This window comes from Brassica rapa, chromosome A10 (genome assembly GCF_000309985.2).
Source record: "Brassica rapa cultivar Chiifu-401-42 chromosome A10, CAAS_Brap_v3.01, whole genome shotgun sequence".
Taxonomy (NCBI): Eukaryota; Viridiplantae; Streptophyta; class Magnoliopsida; order Brassicales; family Brassicaceae; genus Brassica; species Brassica rapa.
The window spans coordinates 3,934,103-3,957,220 of record NC_024804.2 but is presented as its reverse complement, the minus strand read 5'-3'; the positions used below and the strand labels follow the sequence as shown (position 1 = coordinate 3,957,220).

General features: G+C 32.5%; 2 protein-coding genes across 3 annotated transcripts; both read left to right on the top strand.

The window, feature by feature from the left end:
* The first annotated feature begins 297 nt into the window (after nt 1-297).
* Nucleotides 298-3,995, top strand: LOC103844740 (heat stress transcription factor B-4). 2 transcript variants are annotated; one of them, XM_009121549.3, is made up of 2 exons: nt 298-3,059; nt 3,138-3,995. In XM_009121549.3, the coding sequence occupies exons 1-2, from the start codon at nt 2,790-2,792 to the stop codon at nt 3,855-3,857; spliced, it is 990 nt and encodes a 329-aa protein (XP_009119797.1). In that variant the 5' UTR covers nt 298-2,789; the 3' UTR covers nt 3,858-3,995. The 2 variants fall into 2 exon arrangements, with proteins under 2 accessions (XP_009119797.1, XP_033138149.1); XM_033282258.1 differs by having other exon boundaries at nt 2,823-3,059; nt 3,146-3,995.
* Nucleotides 3,996-14,244: 10,249 nt separating this feature from the next.
* LOC103844741 lies at nt 14,245-22,670 on the top strand. The gene is made up of 7 exons (XM_009121550.2): nt 14,245-20,832; nt 20,930-21,016; nt 21,247-21,483; nt 21,597-21,755; nt 21,843-21,896; nt 21,998-22,141; nt 22,241-22,670. Exons 1-7 carry the CDS (start codon nt 20,686-20,688, stop codon nt 22,622-22,624), a joined length of 1,212 nt encoding a protein of 403 aa, XP_009119798.2. The 5' UTR covers nt 14,245-20,685; the 3' UTR covers nt 22,625-22,670.
* The last annotated feature ends 448 nt before the right edge of the window (nt 22,671-23,118 follow it).

Sequence of the window (23,118 nt, the reverse complement as noted above, 5' to 3'; positions counted from 1 at the left end):
CAACATGCACAAAGCATGTTGGCTTTCTTGTTTCTTGGCGAGAGCTAGTGAGTGTGGACAGGGGCGAAGCTAGAATAATTATTCAATGGGTGCACTAATGCTAAAATATATAACTGAGATATTAATTAGTAAGCATTGAATTGAATTAGGGGTGCACAACTTGACTTTTACCATCTAACACACCAAAACTTTAATGATTTTATACATAAAATTGTAAATAATGATATTATTATGGGTGCACTTGCCCCCACATCTCTCAACCTGCCTTCGCCCCTGAGTGTGGACTACGTATGAACTTCACTAGGGTCTTTTGGCTTTCTTGTTAGCTTGGTGGAGCTTCACCGGAGGTTGTGTTCTCGGTCAGTCTGGCGGTTCTATATGGGCCCCCGGTTAAAAGGGTGTACATGGTCTTGGGTTGGTTGGTTGGAGGCAGCAATCTTCAACTGTACTTTCCGAACGACGGCATCGCTGGTTCAGAGCCTTCCTCGTGCTGCTGGTGCGATTCTTCTTGGGTTAGTAAGCAGGTTGGAGATTGTGATTCTTTGTGTAGGTTGTGGCTTGTGGATCTTCGGAAGCTGTAGGAGCTGTGTGTTTCAAGGTTTGAGGGTGCTTTCTCCGGTAGCTCGCGGTAACTGGTTCTCACTCCGTTCATACCTGTTCCTCTGGTCCGTCATTGCTCCGGTGATGTCTCGTATAAAGTCTCAGTCTTTGTTTCTTTCCTGTTGATCATTTCTTGCTGCTTGGATTCTTTTGTTTAGCTTAATTTTCTGCAAATCTGTTTCTTGTACATCTCTGTATTTTTGTAAAAAATTGAAAATCTGGTAATAATATTTAATATTTTACCAAAGAAAAAAAAAAAAAAACATGCACAAACATCCTAATTAAGGGAAACAACATGCACCACCACTTGTTCCTGAAATAGCGATCATGGTCAACGGATGCAAAAAAAAATCCGTTGGTTCCTTCCACTCTGATACTAAAACGATATGGACCAATTTAATTTTGATCTAATAGTCACAACCACTGTTTTAACGTGAAAGAAAAGAGAAAAAAATTTACTTCAATTTTCTTTAACCATAACCTCTTTTTGAGAATAAATTTATTGTTGATAATTGGTTTGTTACTAATAAAAATAAAATATATAATATATAATTTAATGGTAAAAAGAAGCTTAAAACTGATATAAAATAGAAAACATTAAAACCAATGTAAAGGAAAATTTCTCCAGAACTCTTTGACGACGTATATCGATATCTTACACTGCAATATAGGTACGGATCCGTGGGATATTATCGCCAAACAGTTTTTGTATGGTGAACGGCCTAGTCCATCATATTCAATAATTGAAAGTTATACATTGTGAATATGAAATATGAACGAGTAATTTTATTATATTCCACTGAAGCAGTTATATATGATTAGATTTTAAAATCCGTTTTTTACATGAGTTTATAGTATTTAAAGTTACGTTTTTTTTATTTCATAATACATGAAGTTTTGATTTTTTACACACATTAATTTTTTTTTCTAAAACAAATCCTTGAAAATATAATTTTAACCTAATTAATTTAATTATAAAAAATATTAAAAATTTAATTGGTTACACTGATAAAATTAAAATTATCTAAATATGTGAAAACATCATCTATTATGATACAACAACGATCATTTATCTATACTGAAACAAACTGAAAGGAGTATATATTTGATCTAGTCACAAAACGAAAATAGCAAGTAAACCTAAAAGTAGAGAAACACTATGTGGCAATTAAGCCGGTGAATATGTTTGTCGTTAATTCAAACAAAGTTAAAATTATTCAAGTAGAATCACTCTTTTACGTATTGGTCAATAGTCTAATCAATTGACATCCATGATATTTATTTTCTGAATCAAAGATTAATCATTTGATGATCATTCAAAATCATTTACATTATACATCTATATTTTCACCTCAGGTTTTAACCAACATTTTTGGGTGTGTGGACATACAAAAGTATCACACGGGTCTCCAATTTCATTTACATTTCTTAGAGTATCAACATTCACAAAGTTTTTGAAAGGAGTTTCTATAATATATATAATATACATATGCTAAAATTTAAATCACATTTTAAATAATATTTAAGTCGATAATAACCCAAATTCTCAACATAAAAAAATCTCTCATCCGAGAGACTATTTCTCTTCTCTCTTTTTTCTTTTATCGCCTCTCTCCTAATTTTATTATTTTCATAGGAAAAACTTGGTTGAGATATCAAGGGATGATCATGTCCTAAGACATATTCATCTATAGTAAAGCATGTGCATTGAGAGATTGAGATTAAAACATGTCCACTGAAAGATATATTAGAACCTCATTTTGAGGACTTCTACAGTAAATATGTTTTTACAAAGAAAAGATGTTCTTACCATCTCAATTTGTAACCAACACTATTTGTGTGAGTGTGTGTGTCTGTGGGCATGCAAAAATAAGATCACACACGGGTCTTCCAATAACATATATAGCAGGAAAAAATATCCATACATTGTTATAAAATAAAAGTATATAAACAAAAAGAAATTACAAATTAATAGTAGTTACACATGAGGACAGATACACACACGTACGATCTATAACCTCAAAATAAATAAAAAGCAGAAAAACAAAACAGAAAATAGTACACACTCACTACTCAGTACTGGAGTACCGCCCCAGGCTCCATTTTTATCCAACCACACCGATACAAAACAAACACAACCGTCTCTCTACCTCTGTCTTCTTTTTCTCTCACCCTCTTCTCTTTCTTTTATGGCGAAGATGCTGGAGAATAGCTATGGTTACGGCACCGGAGAAAGGATACAGTTAATGGTGGAAGGTCAAGGAAAGGCGGTTCCTGCACCGTTTCTGACCAAAACGTATCAGCTTGTCGACGATCCCGCGACGGATCATGTCGTTTCTTGGGGAGACGATGACACCACTTTCATCGTTTGGCGTCCGCCGGAGTTCGCTCGTGACCTTCTCCCTAACTACTTCAAACACAACAACTTCTCTAGCTTCGTTCGTCAGCTCAACACTTACGTAAGTTCATATGTCTGGTCTCGTTAAAGAAACGATCTTGTCTTGATTTGATAGATCTGTGTCTGATTTTGTTTATAGGGTTTCAGAAAGATTGTTCCAGACAGATGGGAGTTCGCGAACGAGTTTTTCAAAAGAGGAGAAAAGCATCTACTCTGCGAGATCCACCGGAGAAAGACATCTCAGATGATTCCAAACCAACACTCTCCGTTCATCACTCACCATCCTCCGCCGCAGATTCCTTTCTCCGGCGGCGCTTCTTTCTTCCCTTTACCACCTCGTGCCGACGCCTCCGCCGCAATGGACGACCACTACTGGTGCGAATCTCCTTCCCCGAGACCACGTGTAGTCCCCACCACCGCCGACGCGCAAGTCGCCGTATTAACCGAAGACAACGAGAGGTTACGGCGGACCAACACGGTGTTAATGTCGGAGCTTGCTCATATGAAGAAACTGTACAACGACATTATCTACTTTGTTCAGAACCATGTCAAGCCTGTCGCTCCGAGTAACTCTTTCCTACAGAAACAGCAACAACCTCCTCCTCCTCCTCCTCCAATCGATTATTACAATAATGCAACTGTCCCTAATCACTCTCCTCCTACTTCTCAAAGCTCCATTACTCTTCTTGAAGATGACACTAATCCGGAGAGTATTACGAGAAAGACGAAGCTTTTTGGAGTTTCCTTGGCTTCTTCCAAGAAGAGATCACATCATTTCTCAGATCAAAGTAGCAAAACTCGACTTGTGTTGGATAAGTCAGATCTTGGATTGAATCTCATGACTGCTTCTACACGTTAAGAGTCCCCTTTTTTTTTTTTGTTAAGTTTCAGCATTATCAGCACTAATGTTGTTTATGAATGAGCATCATCATCAATCTTAAAGACTTTGTTTTCTTTGATTAATAAATCTTCTTCTAATCGATTGAGTTTTCAGTTTTGTTTTATTGTTCATGAAAAATGAGAATGACAGTGATGTCTAATGTAGATAAGGCTTTTAGGCTACTTTATGCATTTTCGAAATTTTCATGTGTATTGGACCGATCTAGTTTGTTGATTTTTTTTATTTAATGCTTTTTCAAATGTTTCTTTATTTTTTGGTGCTTGTGTTTTGTTTGTCTTCTTTCTTTTTTCCGAATCAAATAAACCACGTCATTTGATTCTAGTAAAACTTCAAATCGCTGGCTTCTATCATCGCTTTCATGGACCGAAAGTGAGGAACCAATATCCATACATTCAGACAACAATCCGGTTATGTCTACGCAGATGATTCAGTTCTGGCTAGCTTCCCTCTCCACAACCATCGTTTTGATGACTCATCACACTAAGGAGTTCAATTTTTAGGCTTCTTTATGGGTTTATACTTTCATTGGGCTTTACTGAAATCTTCTCGCCTATCGGGCAAGGTCCACTAACCAAACAGTAAAGTCTTTGTGGGGGGTCCAATAACCAAACACTAAAGAAAAGCTTTTAACTTGTATTTTTCTTATTCCCACATTAAAGCTTCAAACTTTTTTTTTGTGAATACCAAAAAGTTCAGAGTCTATCGATATACAAAATTTTGCACAATACCCACGAACGAGGACAAATGTGTGTCGGGTCAATAGTAACAAATTTTACATATGCAGATTAAAATATAGTTATGCTAATAGTATATTTAACTCCATATCGAAAATTTACGATATTTCACGTTTATTCGTTTCAGTTAGACCATCTCCAATCACACTCTATTTTTTCCTCTATAATTTACACTAAAATAGAGTAACTCTATTATAATGTAACTTTTGCTCTAATGGTGTTACTCTATAATAGAGTTACTCTATTATAGAGTGACATATAGAGGAATGTCACTTTTTCACTCTACTTATACACAAGAGGTTGTGTTACCTTTTTCGATAACCTTATGAGCTATATTATATTAATACGTACAATAGTCATATAGTGTATATCAAAAGGGGAAATTGCCAAAAATTATCAAAATTTGATTTTAAATGTAAATGTATATGGATTTGTATATGAGAGAGCGGCTAGGGCTTTGGGGACAACAATGGCGATTATCAGCTCCATCTCCTTATGACGGCGTCATCCTCATCCAGCATCCTCGACTGCTCTCTCATCACCACAAGGGAGACTGTAGATCCTAAAATCTATACTAAGATTCTAACTGGTAGCCACAAAAGGAATAGAATGAATAGAAAAAAAAAAGAATGAAAGAAAATAAAATAAAACAAAAATCTATTCCTCTCCTAATTTGTCAAGAAATAATTGTAGTCTTTTATTCCTTAAATCTTAATGAATGTTAAGGAATCATAGGTAACAAATATTTCCTGTAAATGGTGAAAATTATAAGGAATGCTAAGGAATGAGTTATTCTCAATCATTCTCTTGGTCACCATTTGGAACCTAAAAATTTGATAGTGATCGGGAGTTTAATCAGGAGAAGATAAATGATGTAGGTAACAATATCTTTAGAACACAACGATATAATCAATTTCCAGTAGGCGAAAATGGACTTTTACTGATGAATAAGATCGGATACAATGAGTAAAACAAGATCGAATGTTACAACGAGATCATCAAAAGAAATGATCTAAAGATCGATGAAATCAAGGTCGAAGTATGGGTGCAGCTCTCTCTCTAGGGCGTGTTCCTCTCCATGTTTGTTCTCCTCTCTTTATAGTAGGCCGACTTCGTGATCTCCGTAACCGCTCCGCGATCTCTGTATCTTGTTCCACGATGTTTGGGCCCTCGAAGTTTCCATCTCGAGCTCGAATACTCGCTATGGGCTTTAGCTCTTTACGGCCCATATCCTTGATCATGGCCCATTAATGTATTGACCAAAATTGGGTACAACATTTGTCCCCCAGTCTCTTTTGATTTGAACGAAAAGAAAAGAGGCGATTAGCTTTTAGCTCGGATTTCGTCGTTTGATACCCGATATGATTTTGGCTTGACTTAATGATGATTCTTGAAAACCGTTGTTTGGCGCGCTTTTTCCATTTCTTTTTTTAACACGTAACGGCAATATAAGCCGCCGCTAGGGTGAGCCCTAGGTCATCATTATCCTTTTCGAGAATGATGATAGAGCCGTTAGGATGGTTATAAATACGCGAGAGATTTCTTTTTCGTCTCAACTCCGAATCTTTTTCCTTATCCCTCTTTATTTTTGCTCCAAGATTTCTTGATCATTGAACTTGAGATGTCTTCGTCATTCAGTTTTCCTCACCCGACGACTACGATCGATGATTTTTAAGATCTCTACAAGGTGTATGAGGTCGATCGCGCCATCGTCTTCGATTTGGCTGGCGCATCTGAGACTCCCGAAACCGTTCGGGGAAGGTATCGCAGAGCCTATCTTTCTTTCTTTCAGTCTAGCGGTCTTACCTTCTCGATTCCGAAGTCTGTGCTCGAGATTCTGGCAGAGCTTGGCTTATCGTTTACTCAAATCCCTCCCAAATTTTCTTAGGCACCTTATCGCGTTCTTGGTTAGGGCTAGGGAGGAATGTCTTTCCTTCGGTCTTGGTGAGTTCCGACACCTTGTTCTGGTGAAGCGAAACAAGCAGAATCCTGGTACCTTCCTCGTGTCTCCGCGCCCGGGACGCCATGTCATTGAGGACGTCCCCTATCGCGATGAGAAATGGCGCGAGCAGTTTTTTCGTTTTTAAGGTGGATCGAGAGTCTCTGGGCAACTTCGATTTTTTTCGACTTCCCCTGAGTTGGCTGAGAATATAGGTTAGTGATTTCTTGATCTGAATGCCAATCTTTTTCTTTGGGGAATTGGTGACTCAATTTTTCGTTCCTTCTGGAAGTTTTTTGATGTCAGGCGAGATTCGTGGTTTGATCGGAGTTTTTCAGAGAGGTCATTTGAACTGGTCATCGTTTGACCGGACCCGGATCCGAGCTGCTTTTGCCATGCCAGAAGGGACTAATAGAGCCCCATCGGTTGTAGGAGGTTCTGAGGAAGAGACAAAACATTTTCGGGAAGTCGTTGCGACTCCTTCCATTCAGGCTCAGTCTTCAGATTGATTGGTTAGGCAGCTCGTGAGGAGGTCTTCGTTTCGTGCTTCTGGGTCGGCATCGAGGAGCCGAGCTTCTGATAGACCTCCTTTGATCTCGATTCGAGACTCCGGCGATGAAGGTCCTTTCGAGGAGAGGCGGTCTCCTATCTTGTTGAGCCCTGGTTTGGAAGACGAGATAGTTGCTGCGATCCCTAAGCGATGTCGATCGTCGAAGGCCGCCCTACCCCGTCCATCCCATTCTAGGCTTGTTTCCTAAGGCGATGGTTCTTTGTTCGCGGCCCAAGGCGACTTGATTTCTCTCGCTGGTCGCATGAGATCTGTGGGCTGCCGTCTCCCGTCCCTTGCTTCTTCGGATGAGAAGAAAGCTTACGCCAAGGTTGTGGTCGCGAGCTAAGGTTTATTCCTTGCTTTCTTTTCTTTTGAAATGCGCTTTGAGGTACTCACTTGTCTGCTTCGGTTGCATTTTAGGTAATGGAAGCCTTCAACGAGTACGTTGTGGTGATGGAAGATCGCGTCGAGGCTTCCCGGAATGATAGGGAGATCGAGAGGATCGGTTCCGAGATCAAGAGGCTTTCAGAGGAGCTCGTAGCTACCAAACGCGAGGGAAAAAGGGATGCTGAGAAACACGTTGAAAACCCTAGAGAGAGCTACACACATACATCGACCTTGTTTCCATTCCAATCTTAGATCCTTTCTTTACCGATCTCAATTGTATCATTCGATCTAATTCAACTCATTGTATCCGATCTTATTCATCAATAAAAGTCCATTTTTACCTACTGGAAACTGTTTACATTGTTGTGTTCTAAAGATATCGTTGCCTACATCATTTGTCTTCCCTAGATAAAACTCCCGATCACTATCAAATACTTAGTGTAAATTTTAGGTTCTACACTTATCATATATTTAGTGAATTGTTTGTTGCTATTTAGTTAGTTATTTGATTTTAGAGTTTAGAAGACTTTTTGGGAAGTCTTCTAATATATAATGCATTAAAAGACTTCTTAGGATGTCTTCCCGGGCGAATAGTAAATTTAGTGTTTAGATGACTTCTTGGGAAGTCTTCTAATGTATTTTATGCTAGAAGACTTTCCAATAATTTTTCTGAACTGAAAATATTTAATTTAATTGAAAATTTTGTCTCCTTCTATAATTTTTTACACATTATTTCACTTTTTCTCAAATGGCTGCAACGTAAATGTAATGTTTCTCATTCTAAAACTCTTCAACCTCTCTCTAATCTATTTGAACTTGAAGACACCAAAATTTATATCTATTTCTCATCATTTTTTCTCATGTCTTTCTCACTACACTATCTTGTTTTCTTTAGGTTTTTTATTTCATGGTTTTCATCTTCCACTATTTTGAAGATAAATCTATAAATTTTGGATATGTATTTTGTGTGTTTTATATGTTTGATTCGAAAAAGCTATAGATTCAACCTAATGTGATTCTTTTATTTATTATTTACGTATAAAATTTTTTATTTTTGAGGTTTTTTTCTGTTTTATCCATTTTAACGTTTGGATAGGCGGTTTTTTTCTGATCTGAGGACAATATCAGATTTTAGACTTCATTATCAGAATTTTTGGAAGATTTCTCGAAAGACCACTCGAATTAAGCGTAAAACATAAAATTTAAGCGAAATTTGACCGCAAATTAAAAGACTTCTCTAGAAATCTTCTAATTCACAATAAAATTTCAATGAAAATTTTAGTTCTCTCTTATGGTTCAGAGACTCTTGTTTTGATACTTTATATAATAATATATCTATTTTATCTCCAATCTATTAAACAATTCTTTGTTTATTGCTTAATTCATTCATTCAAGTTATTGTACTCATAAACTATTGTTTTCATTATAAATCTTTTGTTAAGATTATGGTTGTATAAATTAAATGGGAGGCTTATAATAATATAACAGTTGACATAAGTTCAATATAACAAACATAACAATAAGTTCATAACACGATAATATAAGTTTTAAAACATATCACACATAAGTTCATAACACAAGATATGGATAGGTATGACTTTGAAGCTACTTAAATCTCATGAAAGTTAAAAAAAAAATATATCTTATGATCTAAAAAAAACATTTAACCACATAACTTAATGTTCTTGAAGTTACTTAATACTTTTGAAAGTTAAAAACATATCTTGACATTACTTAATACTATTGAAAATACAAGTTTTACAAAAATTAACAGAGAAAACTTCTCCATAAGTCTCCTCTTATTACCTAGAAATATTAACAAACATGAATGTTTGTAACCTCAATTAAGTTATGAATTTCATTCATGAGCCCCAATATTTATTAATACACATGAATTAACAAAAAATCTTAAAAAGTCTTTTTCAATTTGGAGAAAATGAAATTTTAATAAACATTAACATAAAAAATATTGGCTTAATTTTGAATTGAAATATTTCCGAAAATACCAACTCTTTTCTGATAAAAATGTTAGTTTTGCAATTGACCCAAATTTTACAGATATTTGACTTTTTCTTAGAAGACTTCTAGAGAAGTTTTCCTGTTAAAGACTACTTACAGTCACATGAAGTCATTTTGCTGCTGCAAGAAGTCTGCATACATTACTTTTGCAATTAACCATGTTTGACTTTTAAGTGACCAATAAAATTTGAGAATTTTCTTTCTAATTAATATTAAATCTTTTACTATTTATTTTCTATTACAAAACTAACCTACACATCTTGCAACACTTCAGTCAATGTCAAAATTTACTTGTTTATCCGAGAACACTTTTAGAAAAGTCTACTCATTTTGTTTTGTTAACAAAGAAAAATTAAAAAAACTTCTAGAAAATTTTTCTTTGAAAATCACACAAAAGTAAACTGCAAAACTAACATATACATTGACCAAAAGACTTCTAGAGAAGTCTTCTCCTCAAAACAGATCTGAAAAAAAATCAAATATCATTCTTTGATTAGATTTTGGTGAGGTTCATGTTTAGCTCATACAATCTCATATAACTTCATAATGAAACTTACTCACTCGTTCTTGACCAAGAACCATGTACTTGAGTAACTTTAACAAGCTTATAATTATGAAATGAAAAATTGGGATTTTGAGATGAAATAAGAGAGAAAATGAAAAGGAAAGGGTTTGTGTGTGTAAGAAATGAGGATATGAAGATGTAGGTGCTGATTTTAGGTTCATTTAGAGTTTGAAATTGGTTATTTGTGGTGGTTGGTGTATTCTTCAGTGGCGGAGCCACCCCTTTGGCATATGGGTCAGTTGACCCATGTGAATTTTATATATGTGAATTTTTTTAACTTGTATTTAAGAAAAAACTCTGAAAATAATGTAAAAATTGGTTTATTGACCCTTGTAAAATATGCTACTTATAAATTTGACCCTCCTAAACAGTTTGGCTGCCTCCGCCACTGGTATTGATGACAATGTTGTAAATAAATGAGGAAGATGAAGATAAATGAGTAAAACAATTATTTTTGGAAAAAAAAGAAAAAAATATATTGACATTTTCATAAATAATTCGAAATTCTTGGATGAAAAAAAAATGAAAATATTTTTAAGAACATAGTTTACTTTTGCATTTGACATCAAGTTTTAGATCATATTTTCAAAACTCCCATACCAAAAATCAACTCTATTTTTTTAGTATAAAGTATACAAAGTACAACATAAATTTAAAATAAATTATATGACTTAATACATATAGATAGACTCAATTATGAAAACTTGCATGGCGTGACATTGTGAAAAATACTTTAGTAAAAAAACATTGTGAAAAATAGAGCATAACAGTTAATATATAGATTTTAACATTTTACATAAACCAATATAGAATGGAGTGATATGATTTTTTTTGAAGAAAAAAATATATATATATATATATATAACATAACGTTTATAGTTACCAAACGTTTATTAAGAAAAAACATTTGAATAAAACAGTACATTACAAAATATAACATAATGAAAAATAGTACTACGTATTACGTATAATCCAAATGATAAATTACAAATTTCCATGAACCATAATTTTTACATTAAGAAAACATAAATATTAGTATTCTATAACAAAGAGGGCTATATATAACATATAATACAATCTGTTATATTCTAAATAGAACAATAACTTACTTTTTATAATTACTTATTCTTTTCTTGAATTTTTCAATCCAGTTTAAAAAATTCAATTATGAAATATACACAAAATTTTGTATCCTTCTTAGTCAGATTCCATGTTTAAAACAAATATAAGGAAAATAATACCAAAAGGAAAAATAATCAAAACAATTAAAATAAAATAGGAGAATGAGAAGAAACCATATCATTAAAGGCATAGTACTATATATCTCTATAATATTATTTGAGAAATCAATTTCGACGTGTTGCACACACGTTAATTTTCACGGTGCTTGATTACGATGATACCCTTAATTAATCAAATATATCTAATTATTACTATTAAATATTTATTTTATATTATTCATTTTTTCGTTTTATTTAGGTTTCCTTTTTATTTATTTTTTCAAATAACCTATATAATAACTTTTCTTATAAATTTTAAAAATGAAAATATCTTTCATATATACTGTAATTCATAATAAGAAAAGTTCACAAAATAATCATGATTTTAAACTAGCGAAATAATCTTCCTTTTAAAAAGATAATCTTAAAATAATACATATTTTAAAATTATTAAGCATTTTATTTAAATAAATCTATTTCTCAATTTATTACAAAATAATTTAAATAACATAAACTATGATATATTTAATGAATAAAATTTAATTTCATCTTTCTTTTTTATTTAATTTCCTTTTTGTATTTTTCAAATAATATATATGATATAGAAAATATTTATAAAACTTAAAACGAAAATATTTAATATATATAGTGTGATGTCATAAAAAGGAAAGCTTAGAAAAAAACTTGATATTAAAGTAACTAATTAATCTTTCCTTTTAAAATTTATCAGTTAATATTTTTATGCAACTTTATACCTATCATCACTTTATTTTTAAAATTTTATTTTTGAAAATTAACATATACAAACTTACTAAGAAATCAAAGATATATTTACACATCTAATATTGAAAACCAAACTAATACAATGAATACAGTTAATACAATTTGGTTGAATTAGATTAGAAATAGTTATACTTGAATTTGACAGAATATATGTAACACAATATACCCATAAAATAAGTAACTAGACCAATCCATTAATTTTATACAAAGTCAAACATTAAATAAAAAATCATATATTTTATTTATAAAATATTTTGTACATATAAATTATGAAACGACTCATCATATTACTAAATAAATATGAAACTCTCAAATAATATTATAAATATATTAGCCAACTATTACAATTACGTATTTTGTATAACTTCTACATATATATATGCATAAGGTATCAAAGACTATTATTAAAATACTATTATTGTTATATTTATTTATGTGACTTTGAATCGACCAACACTTTAGTGTACTTTTACTATTTGACTCTCAAAACAACATATATTAAATTATACATAATCTTACTAAAATATATTTACAAATCTAAGACAGGAATCAAACTATATGAAATAGCAAAATTAATTAAAATTTTAATCTGTGTAACAAAAATATTTTAGTTGAATTGGAAAAGTAAATATTATCTAATATATCCAAATAATAATCAAATAGTCGAGATATTATATATCCAAAATTATACGTCTAATTGACTAACTAAATAACATAATTTATTTAAAATAAGCCATGCATTTTGATTACAATATAAATAACATTATAATTTAAAATTAAAACAAAATATTAATAAATTATAATAATATATCTACCTTATAAATATTTATACCCGTGCATGAGCACGGAAAAATCACCTAGATGTAATTGTACACAATATGACGATCAGTATTTTTGGGTTATGGAGTGAAGAATTATAATGTTTTTTAGTTATTGCGTCTGATTTTCCAATATTAATATGTTATCTTTAAGATAATAGTTTCAGTTATTATTTTATATGGTTTTTTAAATAAACTATTTCAAGCAATAATTGGGTGTGGGAATAATGTTTAAATGAAATGTAGAGGTATATATAACCTATGATTTAAATAAGGCCTTAAGTAAAAATAAAATGAAATTATTATTTTATTAAAAAACACAGACATTTGTCCTCGTTGGTGGATATTGGGCAAACATTAAATTTACTTTAGTTTTGTAAACATTAACCATGGCGCAAAAATTTGATGATAGAGGCGAAGTTATCTTTTAATGGGAAGCAAAGAGCAAACAAAACTGCCCGGTTGTTGCAATTTTAGCTAGGCCTGGCCACCTGGGCAAATAAACTTATCTGAACCGGATCCGGTCAGTGGCGGACCCAGCATCAGATTTAAGGGGATTCAATATATTACCTAAGAAAAAAATATAATTTGAAATGGTGACAAGGAGGGATGGAACGCAGATTTTTGGGGTGACATTAGGCTAAGATTAACCATTAGAGCTAACTAATCTTCTTAACAGTTTAAACTTGATAGGTTTTGGTATAACTAATACAACCAGATTAACTGTAGCAAAATTACTCTAACAGGTACACTTGGTACAACTACATATTTAAAATTTGATGCACATTTAAAACGTGGTAAACAACTAAAACATGATAAACTTATTAACATGTAGTTGTACCAGTATTTTAATTGTACAGTCGTATACATAGTTGTACCGAGTTTTGAGTTGTACAAATTTGTACATAGTTGTATTTTGGTCAAGAATTTGAAATATGTAGTTGTACCAAATAATAAATTTAATATACCTTAGTTGTACTTCTTGTATATATTTACATACCTAGAGTCACATACTATGGAATCATTAATTTTGTTGAAATATATTCGGTGTAAGTTTTTTAAAAATATAGTGAACAAACAAGTACACAAACCTTTAAATTGCAAGGTAGATCATGGAAACTTCTCTGATTTTGTAATAATTGCGAAAAATTGGTTAAACTTCAAATAATTAGGATGAACCATTCTGAGGACCTTCCAACTTGTCTAGTATGTGGTTATTTTCATATGAAAAGCCAAATAGAATTTAAAAAAAAATTAATTAAAGAAGTTGTATCAGTTGTACCAGTATTTCATGCATGGTATATAAAAAGTAATTGTAATAGTTTTACTAGTATTACAATATATAGTTATACTAGTTATACCAGTATTACAGCACAGAAACATAAATAGTATGTTATATGAAGTTTTACCAGTAGTATCTAATAGAAAAAACACATTACAAATTTTGTCAATTACAAAGTTTAAAACACACATAGATAGCATCTCTAACCCATAACTAAGTTCCACAACACATAAGCAAGTTCTAAAACACATAAGTAAGACTCATTCATCTTCCCTCGTTGCCGCTTTCTTCGTAATTGGTTTCTTCGTAGTCGCTGTCATCGTTCTCGCTATCATCTTTGTCGCTGTTGTGACCAAGCCACTCTGAAATAACTCGTTGTACCAGGTATACTTGTTTTTATGTTACACTCGATATAACAGTTATACTAGTAATACCACAGTACTAGTTGACCTATTGTATAAGTTACTAATAGTTGTACCAGTTTGACAGTTCATATGTTTCTTATGAAAAATCACGGTATTACTAGTTGTACCAGACTTATTACTTCAGCTATTCTTAAGAGTTATAGTAGTTATACTATTAGTACAACTGAAACCACTAGGTGTACCAGTAGGGAAATCGGCCAAATTCATACAACACAGGGCCGCGGTCCCGATTAGTACATACACATGAACATGTGCTAAAACATACATCAACATATAATATATTTAAATTTCATACACGAACAAAGATATTTAGGTTTATCTATACAGTGTACGTGTCTCCGTAAGCCAAATGGTAATGAATGCTTATGTGGATTTAATGGGTGCTTGCATGTCTTTAACATTATAATTAATTAATAAAAAACTAAAAACATTTTAAATCTTTAGATGGGGGCGTCAAACAAGGGTTCAGACCATATCTCACCATATCCTCAACCACTGTGTCAAACCAGATTATTATTTAATGTGTCTTATATATATGAAATATGTTTTATCTAGATATTTCCATCTTCCTACTATTTTGTCATCATCCAAACAAAACAAGAAAAACATAATCCCTACATCATCTTAAATATGTTCTTATTCCTTGTTATGAGTTTTAATTATATAGAATCAGCTCTGCAAAATATATAAATTATAAGTAATTGTGTTTATTTAACGTAATTGTTTTATTGTGTTTTAAAAAAATCAAAAAGCATTTTCTAAATTTAAAAAAAAATATGAAAAAATAAAATTTGAAAAAAAAATCGAATATTATTATAAAAAGTTTGAATTGGAAACATATAATTTAAAAAACATTTTTAATTATTTTTTCAAATTTCGAAATTTTTTCAAATTTTTGTTTTTCATATTTTATTTTTAAATTTCGAAAATGCCTTTTGATTTTTAAATTTTTTTTTTGAATTTTTTTTATTTCTTTAAAACAAAATAACAATAATTAAGTTAATTAAACAAATTTACTTAGAACTTATATATTTTGTTGAACTAATTCTAGATAACTAAGAACTCATAACAAGAAATATGAACATATTTAGATGATGTAGAGATTCTGTTTTTCTTATTTTGTTTGGATGATGACAAAATACCTACAAGGATGACGGAACTAAGACCGATAAGTCTATGTAACGTTGGATACAAGATTATTTCAAAGGTGTTGTGTCAAAGACTGAAAAGTTGCCTTCCCCGGCTAATCTCGGAAACACAATCGATTTTTGTGGCAGGAAGGTTAATATCGGATAATATTCTTATTGCGCAGGAAATGTTTCATGGTTTGCGTACTAAATAAGTCATGTCAAAATAAGTTTATGACAATTAAAACGGATATGAGTAAGGCATATGATCGGATAGAGTGGAATTTTATTGAGGCTCTCCTTCACAAAATGGGTTTTGATCCTTATTGGATCAAATTAATGCGAGGGTGTATATCTTCAGTTCAATATAGAATACTTCTCAATGGGCAGCCACGTGGTCTTATAACCCCTCAGCGGGGATTACTTCAAGGGGATCCCTTATCCCTTTACTTATTTATTATGTGTACTGAGGCATTAATTTCAATTAACTGGTATAAAGGTAGCCAGAGCATGTCCAACAATTTCTCATCTGCTTTTTGCAGATGATAATCTGTTCTTTTGGAAGGCAAACAAATAAGAGTGTCAAACTATTCTTAGGATACTAAAGGATTATGAGGCTGTCTCAGGTCAACAAATTAATTTTCAGAAGTCCTCAATTCAATTTGGACATAAGATTGATGAATCCAGCCGTCAAGAGTTGAGAGATATTTTGGAAATTCAGAACCTAGAGGGAGTGAGTTCTTATTTAGGCTTACTAGAAAGTTTAGGAGGATCTAAGGTCCAGGTGTTTAGTTTTGTACAAGATTGTCTGAATAATAGGGTGAATGGTTGGACCTTTAGATTTTTTAATAAGGGGGGAAAAGAGGTGATTATTAAATCGGTGGTCACGACACTACCGAACCATGTAATATCTGTGTATCGGTTACCGAAAGCCACGGTAAAGAAACTAATGAGTGCAGTAGCTCAGTTTTGGTGGAGTCCCTGAGGAAATACAAGAGGCATGCATTGGAAATCATGAGATAAAGTATGTGTACCCAAGGACAATGGTGGGCTATGTTTCAAGGATTTGACTGATTTTAATACGGCGATGCTGGGAAAGCAATTGTGGCGACTGATCGAGAAGCCAAATGCTCGTTTCTCTCGAGTTTTCAAAGGATGGTACTACAGGAATGTTTCACCCCTGGAACCGATCCGCTCATATTCCCCTCATATGGCTAGAGGAGTATTATCTCTGTTAGATCTCTGGTTTGTAATGAATAATTAAAAGGGTTGGAGCTGGGTCATCTATTTCAGTTTGGAATGACCCATGGATCCCATCCACTCGCCCGAGACCAGCTAACAAAAACCTTCATAACAGTTACCCGGACCTCACAGTGGATTCTCTTATTAATCAAGACTTCCGAACATGGAATTTACAGGCAATTAGGACTTTGGTGGAACCCCATGATGCAAAAATGATTGAAAGTATTCCTTTGAGTAGGAATCAGATGGAAGATAGGAATGGATGACATTTCACTAATAATGGAAAATACACGGTTCAATCAGGGTATCAAATAGAAAGGATATATCTTGACAAGGGAAAACCACCAGAATCTTATGGACCAAATGTGGATATACTTAAAGCATTCTGCTGGAAAGTGAAGTGTCCTCCGAAGTTAAAACATTTCTTATGGCAGCTGCTGACAGGTTGTATAGCAGTCAGAAAAAATCTAAGAGCGAGAGGCATACAAGGAGATACATGTTGTGCACAGTGTGGAGAACCGGAAGAATCAATAAATCATGTGTTTGCACGGCAAGTGTGGGCACAATCTAAGATCCCATCGAACCCAAACTTTTTTTCTATTAGCTCGCTTTTTGCTAATATGGACCTTTTTTTTTGGAGAGTTACCCCAAAAATGGAGGATCATCAGTTTGCATGGATATTATTGTACATTTGGAAGGCCCGTAATAATAAAGTTTTCAGTAACCTTGATGATGATCCGAGAGAAATACTTAACTTAGCAGAATTGGAATCAACACTTTGGACTGAGGCACATGTAATAAATTCTCCCAGGTTGGTACATGAGGCACGGAACATACCAAATTCAAGGACTACATGAAGATGGTGTGACACAGACGGTTCTTGGAATGATAAAGATTTATTTTCAGGGCAAGGCTGGTTCAGCACGCTACCGGGGTTTGACGGTTTGTTAGGGACCAGGAATGTAAGGGCATGTCTCTCACCTCTTCATGCGGAGATGGAGACACTCATTTGGGCGATGGAAAGCATGAAAAATCTAAGACAGTTTAGGGTTACGTTTGCTATGGATTGTTCTCAATTAGTGAAGATGGTTTCAGAACCAGAAGAATGGCCCGCCTTTGAAAGTTACCTGGAAGATATTAAGCTCTTGAGAAGAAGTTTCATCAACTCATATATTGTTCATGTTTTCCGGACGGAAAAAAAGGCGGATCGCTTGGCACGCAGTGCTCGGACACAACCGTCTTTCGTCGTACACATGGATGCAGAGTTGCCACCTTGGTTAACAGAGTCTACATCAGTCTGTAAATGTTTGCTGTAAAAAAAACATATTAGATATAAATAATGCACAATAGATATTTCAACCAATAATCTGGTTTGGCACACTGGTTGAGCATATGGTGAGATATGAGCTGGACCCAGGTTTGACACCTTCCATCTATGGATTTTAATGATATTTTTTATTAATTAATTAAAATATAAAAGCCACGTAATCATCCGTTAAATCCACATAAGCATTCGTTACCATTTGACTAACAGAGACACGATCAATGTGTGGATAAACCTAAATATTTTTGTTTTGAAATTTAAATATATTGTATGTTTTAGCACATGATCTGTGTGTATGTACTGATCGGGACCACAGTTCTCTGTTGATGAATGAATTGGCCGATTTCTCGTGTACCAGTTAAACTTGTTGTTTACATGATTTCTGCTACAAGTTGTACCAGTTATACCATCTATTATAAACAACTTTCTTTCCACAATTTCATGACTCAAAATATATTTACATTCTATTTAACTTCAAATTACTCTTATTACCTTCATGTCTCTGGTTCAAACATGATTCAACCGAATCTAATTTGTGAGATTGCTAGAAAAGTGTGATAAATAAATAAATATTTATTTAATTCTCTCAAGAATCTGTAGAAATTTTTGACAAATTTAAGCATAAATTTTTATTTAATGCAGACAAGAGAAATGGTCGGCTGAGATTGGTAGACATGCCTTTCTAAGGGTCTTCAAGGGGTCTTGTAATGTCCTTACAATGGTCTTCCAAGGGTTGAAAATATTTATTTATTTATTTATTTATTTTGTTAAAAATCCTTTGAAAATTTTGGATAGTTCTCGATATATTTAATAAAAATAATTATTTATTTAATTCTATGATAAATCTGTAATGAATTTCTAAAAGATTATTCATTAAATTATTTAAAGGACATATTTATTTATTTATTTCTGAAATCTGTCGAGATTTTTTTACAGATTCCAGACAAATATATTAGAAATATATATTTATTTGGTTTTGACGGAAATATTTAAGAAATTTCTGATAGATTCCAATGGATTTATTAAAAATGGTAATCTATTTACTGATGTTATTAAATCTGTTTGGAACTTTAGATGGAACTATATCTATTGGTAACTTTCAATAAAAGTGAGAATTCTTAGGTCCTTTTCAGTATACATTTTTTATAGCTTTTAATTTTTATTTTAGGAGTGTTAATTTTGGGTTAGAGTTTATAAATCATAGTCTTTTTTTGTAACAGAATAATTCATAGTCTTGATCTATATATATTATTTCTTGTGGTGTAGTTAATTGTGATTGAATGTTTGGTTATTGATCCAAGTTTGCCTACACTTTTACAAAACTGAATAAAGAATAATATATTAAATCCTATTGGATACTATAGCTGATTCGGTCAATTACTGGTTTCCACGCTACCACCCACAAACAAAGCTTTTGTGACTGGTAGTTGTTGTTGGCAATTTACAATAATCACACAAAACTCTATAAATCGCTTCAAACAACTCTTAACCTCTAAATTTCAAAAGCTGTTCAAGCTAACATTTATGGTTGCGGGAGGACAATTTTTTTAAAAAAACTATATAAAAATAAAAATATTCCATTATAATTTTAAATTGAAAAAATAGAAGTATATATTTGATTTATATTATAAAAGTTTAAAACAAAAATATTTATATAATTTTTTTAAATTTAAAAATATAATTTAAATATAGAAATTTTATATTTGTTATAATAATATGATTTTTAACATTTTTATAATTATATTAAAATATGAATATTGTTAATTTATTATTTAACCATTGCTGCATTTGATAGTTAACAAGTCATAATTATTTTGCAAACGCAACAATTTTTAACCATTGTACCAGACGCACAGATCGTTTAATAACGTTTAAAACTGCAACCATCCACATTCACAAACGCCCGTAACTACGTCTGCAACCGCTAGGGTTACACCAGTTAGGCCCCAGTAAAATCCACACTAGCAAGGAATCGGAGAAAGTATACAGAAAATAAATTAATTTAACATATTTTTATTTTCCCACTTCTGTAGTAAACCATATGAGTACATTAATAGCATGTGTATATGCCCGAAATGAAGTAACATATTTCAAGGAATTATCTATATGATCAATTGGATCTTGTCTACTTTTAATTAAAAGATGGGAGAGAAACTAGGTAAAAGACAATCCTGGAAAAGTGAATTAAGCTAAGGGCAATAAGACACAATTAAATTATAAGAGATATTGAGTTGTTACTTTCTTCTTTTTTTATGTTATATGTGGATTGATATTAAACACCAAAAGTATAAAGATGTTCTATACACAATCATCTCATCTAAGTTAAGTATATAAACCTGAAGACCTAGTAGCAGTCCAAAATAGAATTGTCATGATCAATCAAATGGTAGTGACTTTTGTGCTCGGCATTCTAATCATACCAGCAATTGTCATCAATGGAGAGTTTTCAGATACTCATGATGCTAAAATAGATCTACTTTTAAAGAAACTCAACAAACCTGCTGTTAAATCCATCAAGGTTGATTAATTTTAGTCCTATAGAGAAAATTACTCCTAATTACACCAATTTCATTTGCGTTTAATTCTTACACACGTACGTCTTTTAATATATGCAGAGTCCATACGGAGGTATAATAGATTGTGTCCATATGAAGAATCATCCTATTTATGATCATCCTTTATTTAAAAACCACACTATTCAGGTCTGGATTTTTTTCCGGTTTTTAAGTTTCACTTTTTCTTGTTATGAACATATATATTATGTTCAATATAAGATTTTGATAATTTTGTATATAATTTTCTAATTCCAAAAGCATTACAAATAGTTGTGATACATAAGCACCCATGTCAAACTGTCAAACCCGGATTAGTAGAACTAAGATATGGTTTAATTTTCCTCTGTTTATATATAAATATTAATGTTATGTTTTAGATGAAACCAAGTGGTGACCACGATAAATGGAACAATGATACTTTAAATATAGACGACGAGAGTATAGTTACTCAACTCTGGACAATCAATGGAAAATGTCCCCAAAATACTATTCCAATCAGAAGAACGACAAGAGAAGATATTTTACGAGCGGAATCAATAGAAAGCTACGGCAAAAAATATCCCAACAACATTCCTTTAAGAAAACCAGCCAATTCGACTAATGAAATCCATGAGGTGCATTCCTTTATATGATTCAATAACCATTTGAAGACCATTGCTTTCTCTTTAGTCGTACATGTCTACAAATTTGTATTTTATAATTCATATATGTGTATGAACATATATAGTATGCCACCCTCCGCGTAAATGGAATTTTTCGTGGAGCTGAAGCAGTTATAAATGTGTGGAAGCCTTATGTGCAAATGCCAAGAGAATTTAGCCTAGCACAAATGTGGCTTGTGGCGGGTCCTCCTTCTAACCTTAACACCATTGAATTTGGTTGGCAGGTCTTAGCTTCTTATTTCAGTTCCATATTTATAAATATATTATAGTATTCTCTTTGTAGTCTTTCACTAACCGTTATTTCTAATTAGGTCTATCCAGGACGTTATGGTGATGACAACGCTAGATTCTTTGTTTACTGGACTGTAAGTTGATAATATTATTTCATTTTGGCTATATTTTGTTGGAATATATACTTATAGATATGGTTATTGTTCTTTATGTATGTTATCTAACATGGAAATAGGCAGATGGGTACCGTTCAGGCTGCTACAATCTTGATTGTCCAGGCTTTGTTCCTGTCAATCAAGCATATGTCTTAGGAGAACCTATTGGTCATGTTTCTACCTTAGGTGGTCAGCAATATGAGATTCCGACAACTATATGGAAGGCAAATATAATACAAAATTCTTTCAGAATATAACTACAACAATTATACTTACAGATATATTTCAAAGCTGAGAACTAATTTCTTTTTTTTTTATCATAGGATCCCCGGACAGGGAACTGGTGGTTGAAACTTAATCACCATGTATTTATCGGATATTGGCCTTCCATATTGTTCAATCATCTACGAAATGGGGCAACCGAAATTACATGGGGAGGCGAAATAACAAATTATAGAGTTAATTTACAACATACAATGACAAACATGGGAAGTGGGGGTTTCGCATCGGAAGGATATGAAAGAGCTAGTTATTTTAGAAAACTTAAGATATATGATGAATGTAATACATGGAAACCAATTCATGATCATATTCCTGAATATTTCATTACCCAAGAGAGTTGTTACAATATAAGATATGCCTATGAAACTGACTGGGGGGATTATTTCTTTTATGGTGGTCCTGGTCGAAATCTGTATTGTACATGATTACATATTAACATGTTGTAGATGCAACTATGCCATTATCGAGTCATCTATGTTATTTTCCACCATCATATAGTGTTAGTGATTTGCAAGTGATTATTAAATGATCCTTTTGGTCTTAACACCGATAAAACGCAATAAAAAAATCATCAGATAGTTTAATGACTTGAATATTCAGTTGACTCTTTATATAAGTTTCTTGACTGGTTATCTCTCTAACATTAGAAACTTATAACATTTTTTTGGGTTTAACTGTTCGAGAAACTTATGACATGGCAGTAGATATATAATTGAGTGTCGTCTAAACAGTTATACATAAAGAAAGGAACGGAAAAGAAACCAAAAGAGAGTGAATTTCCAGAATAAAATATGAATCGGAAGGAGAGTACTCTGACATGGGAGAAAGGTGAACCTGGCTATGATGCTCTTCGACGAGTTAGAGATGAAAATGAAGTCCAAGGAGAGATAGAGATAGTGTGAGCGATGGAGAGTTTGAC

Coding starts and splice junctions, on each gene's coding strand:
- LOC103844740 (XM_009121549.3), top strand. CDS start 2,790: ATGGCGAAGATGCTGGAGAATAGCTATGGTTACGGCACCGGAGAAAGG. Junction 3,060..3,137: donor TTCGTCAGCTCAACACTTAC/GTAAGTTCATAT, acceptor TTTTGTTTATAG/GGTTTCAGAAAGATTGTTCC.
- LOC103844741 (XM_009121550.2), top strand. CDS start 20,686: ATGATCAATCAAATGGTAGTGACTTTTGTGCTCGGCATTCTAATCATA. Junction 20,833..20,929: donor CTGCTGTTAAATCCATCAAG/GTTGATTAATTT, acceptor TAATATATGCAG/AGTCCATACGGAGGTATAAT. Junction 22,142..22,240: donor TTCCGACAACTATATGGAAG/GCAAATATAATA, acceptor TTTTTATCATAG/GATCCCCGGACAGGGAACTG.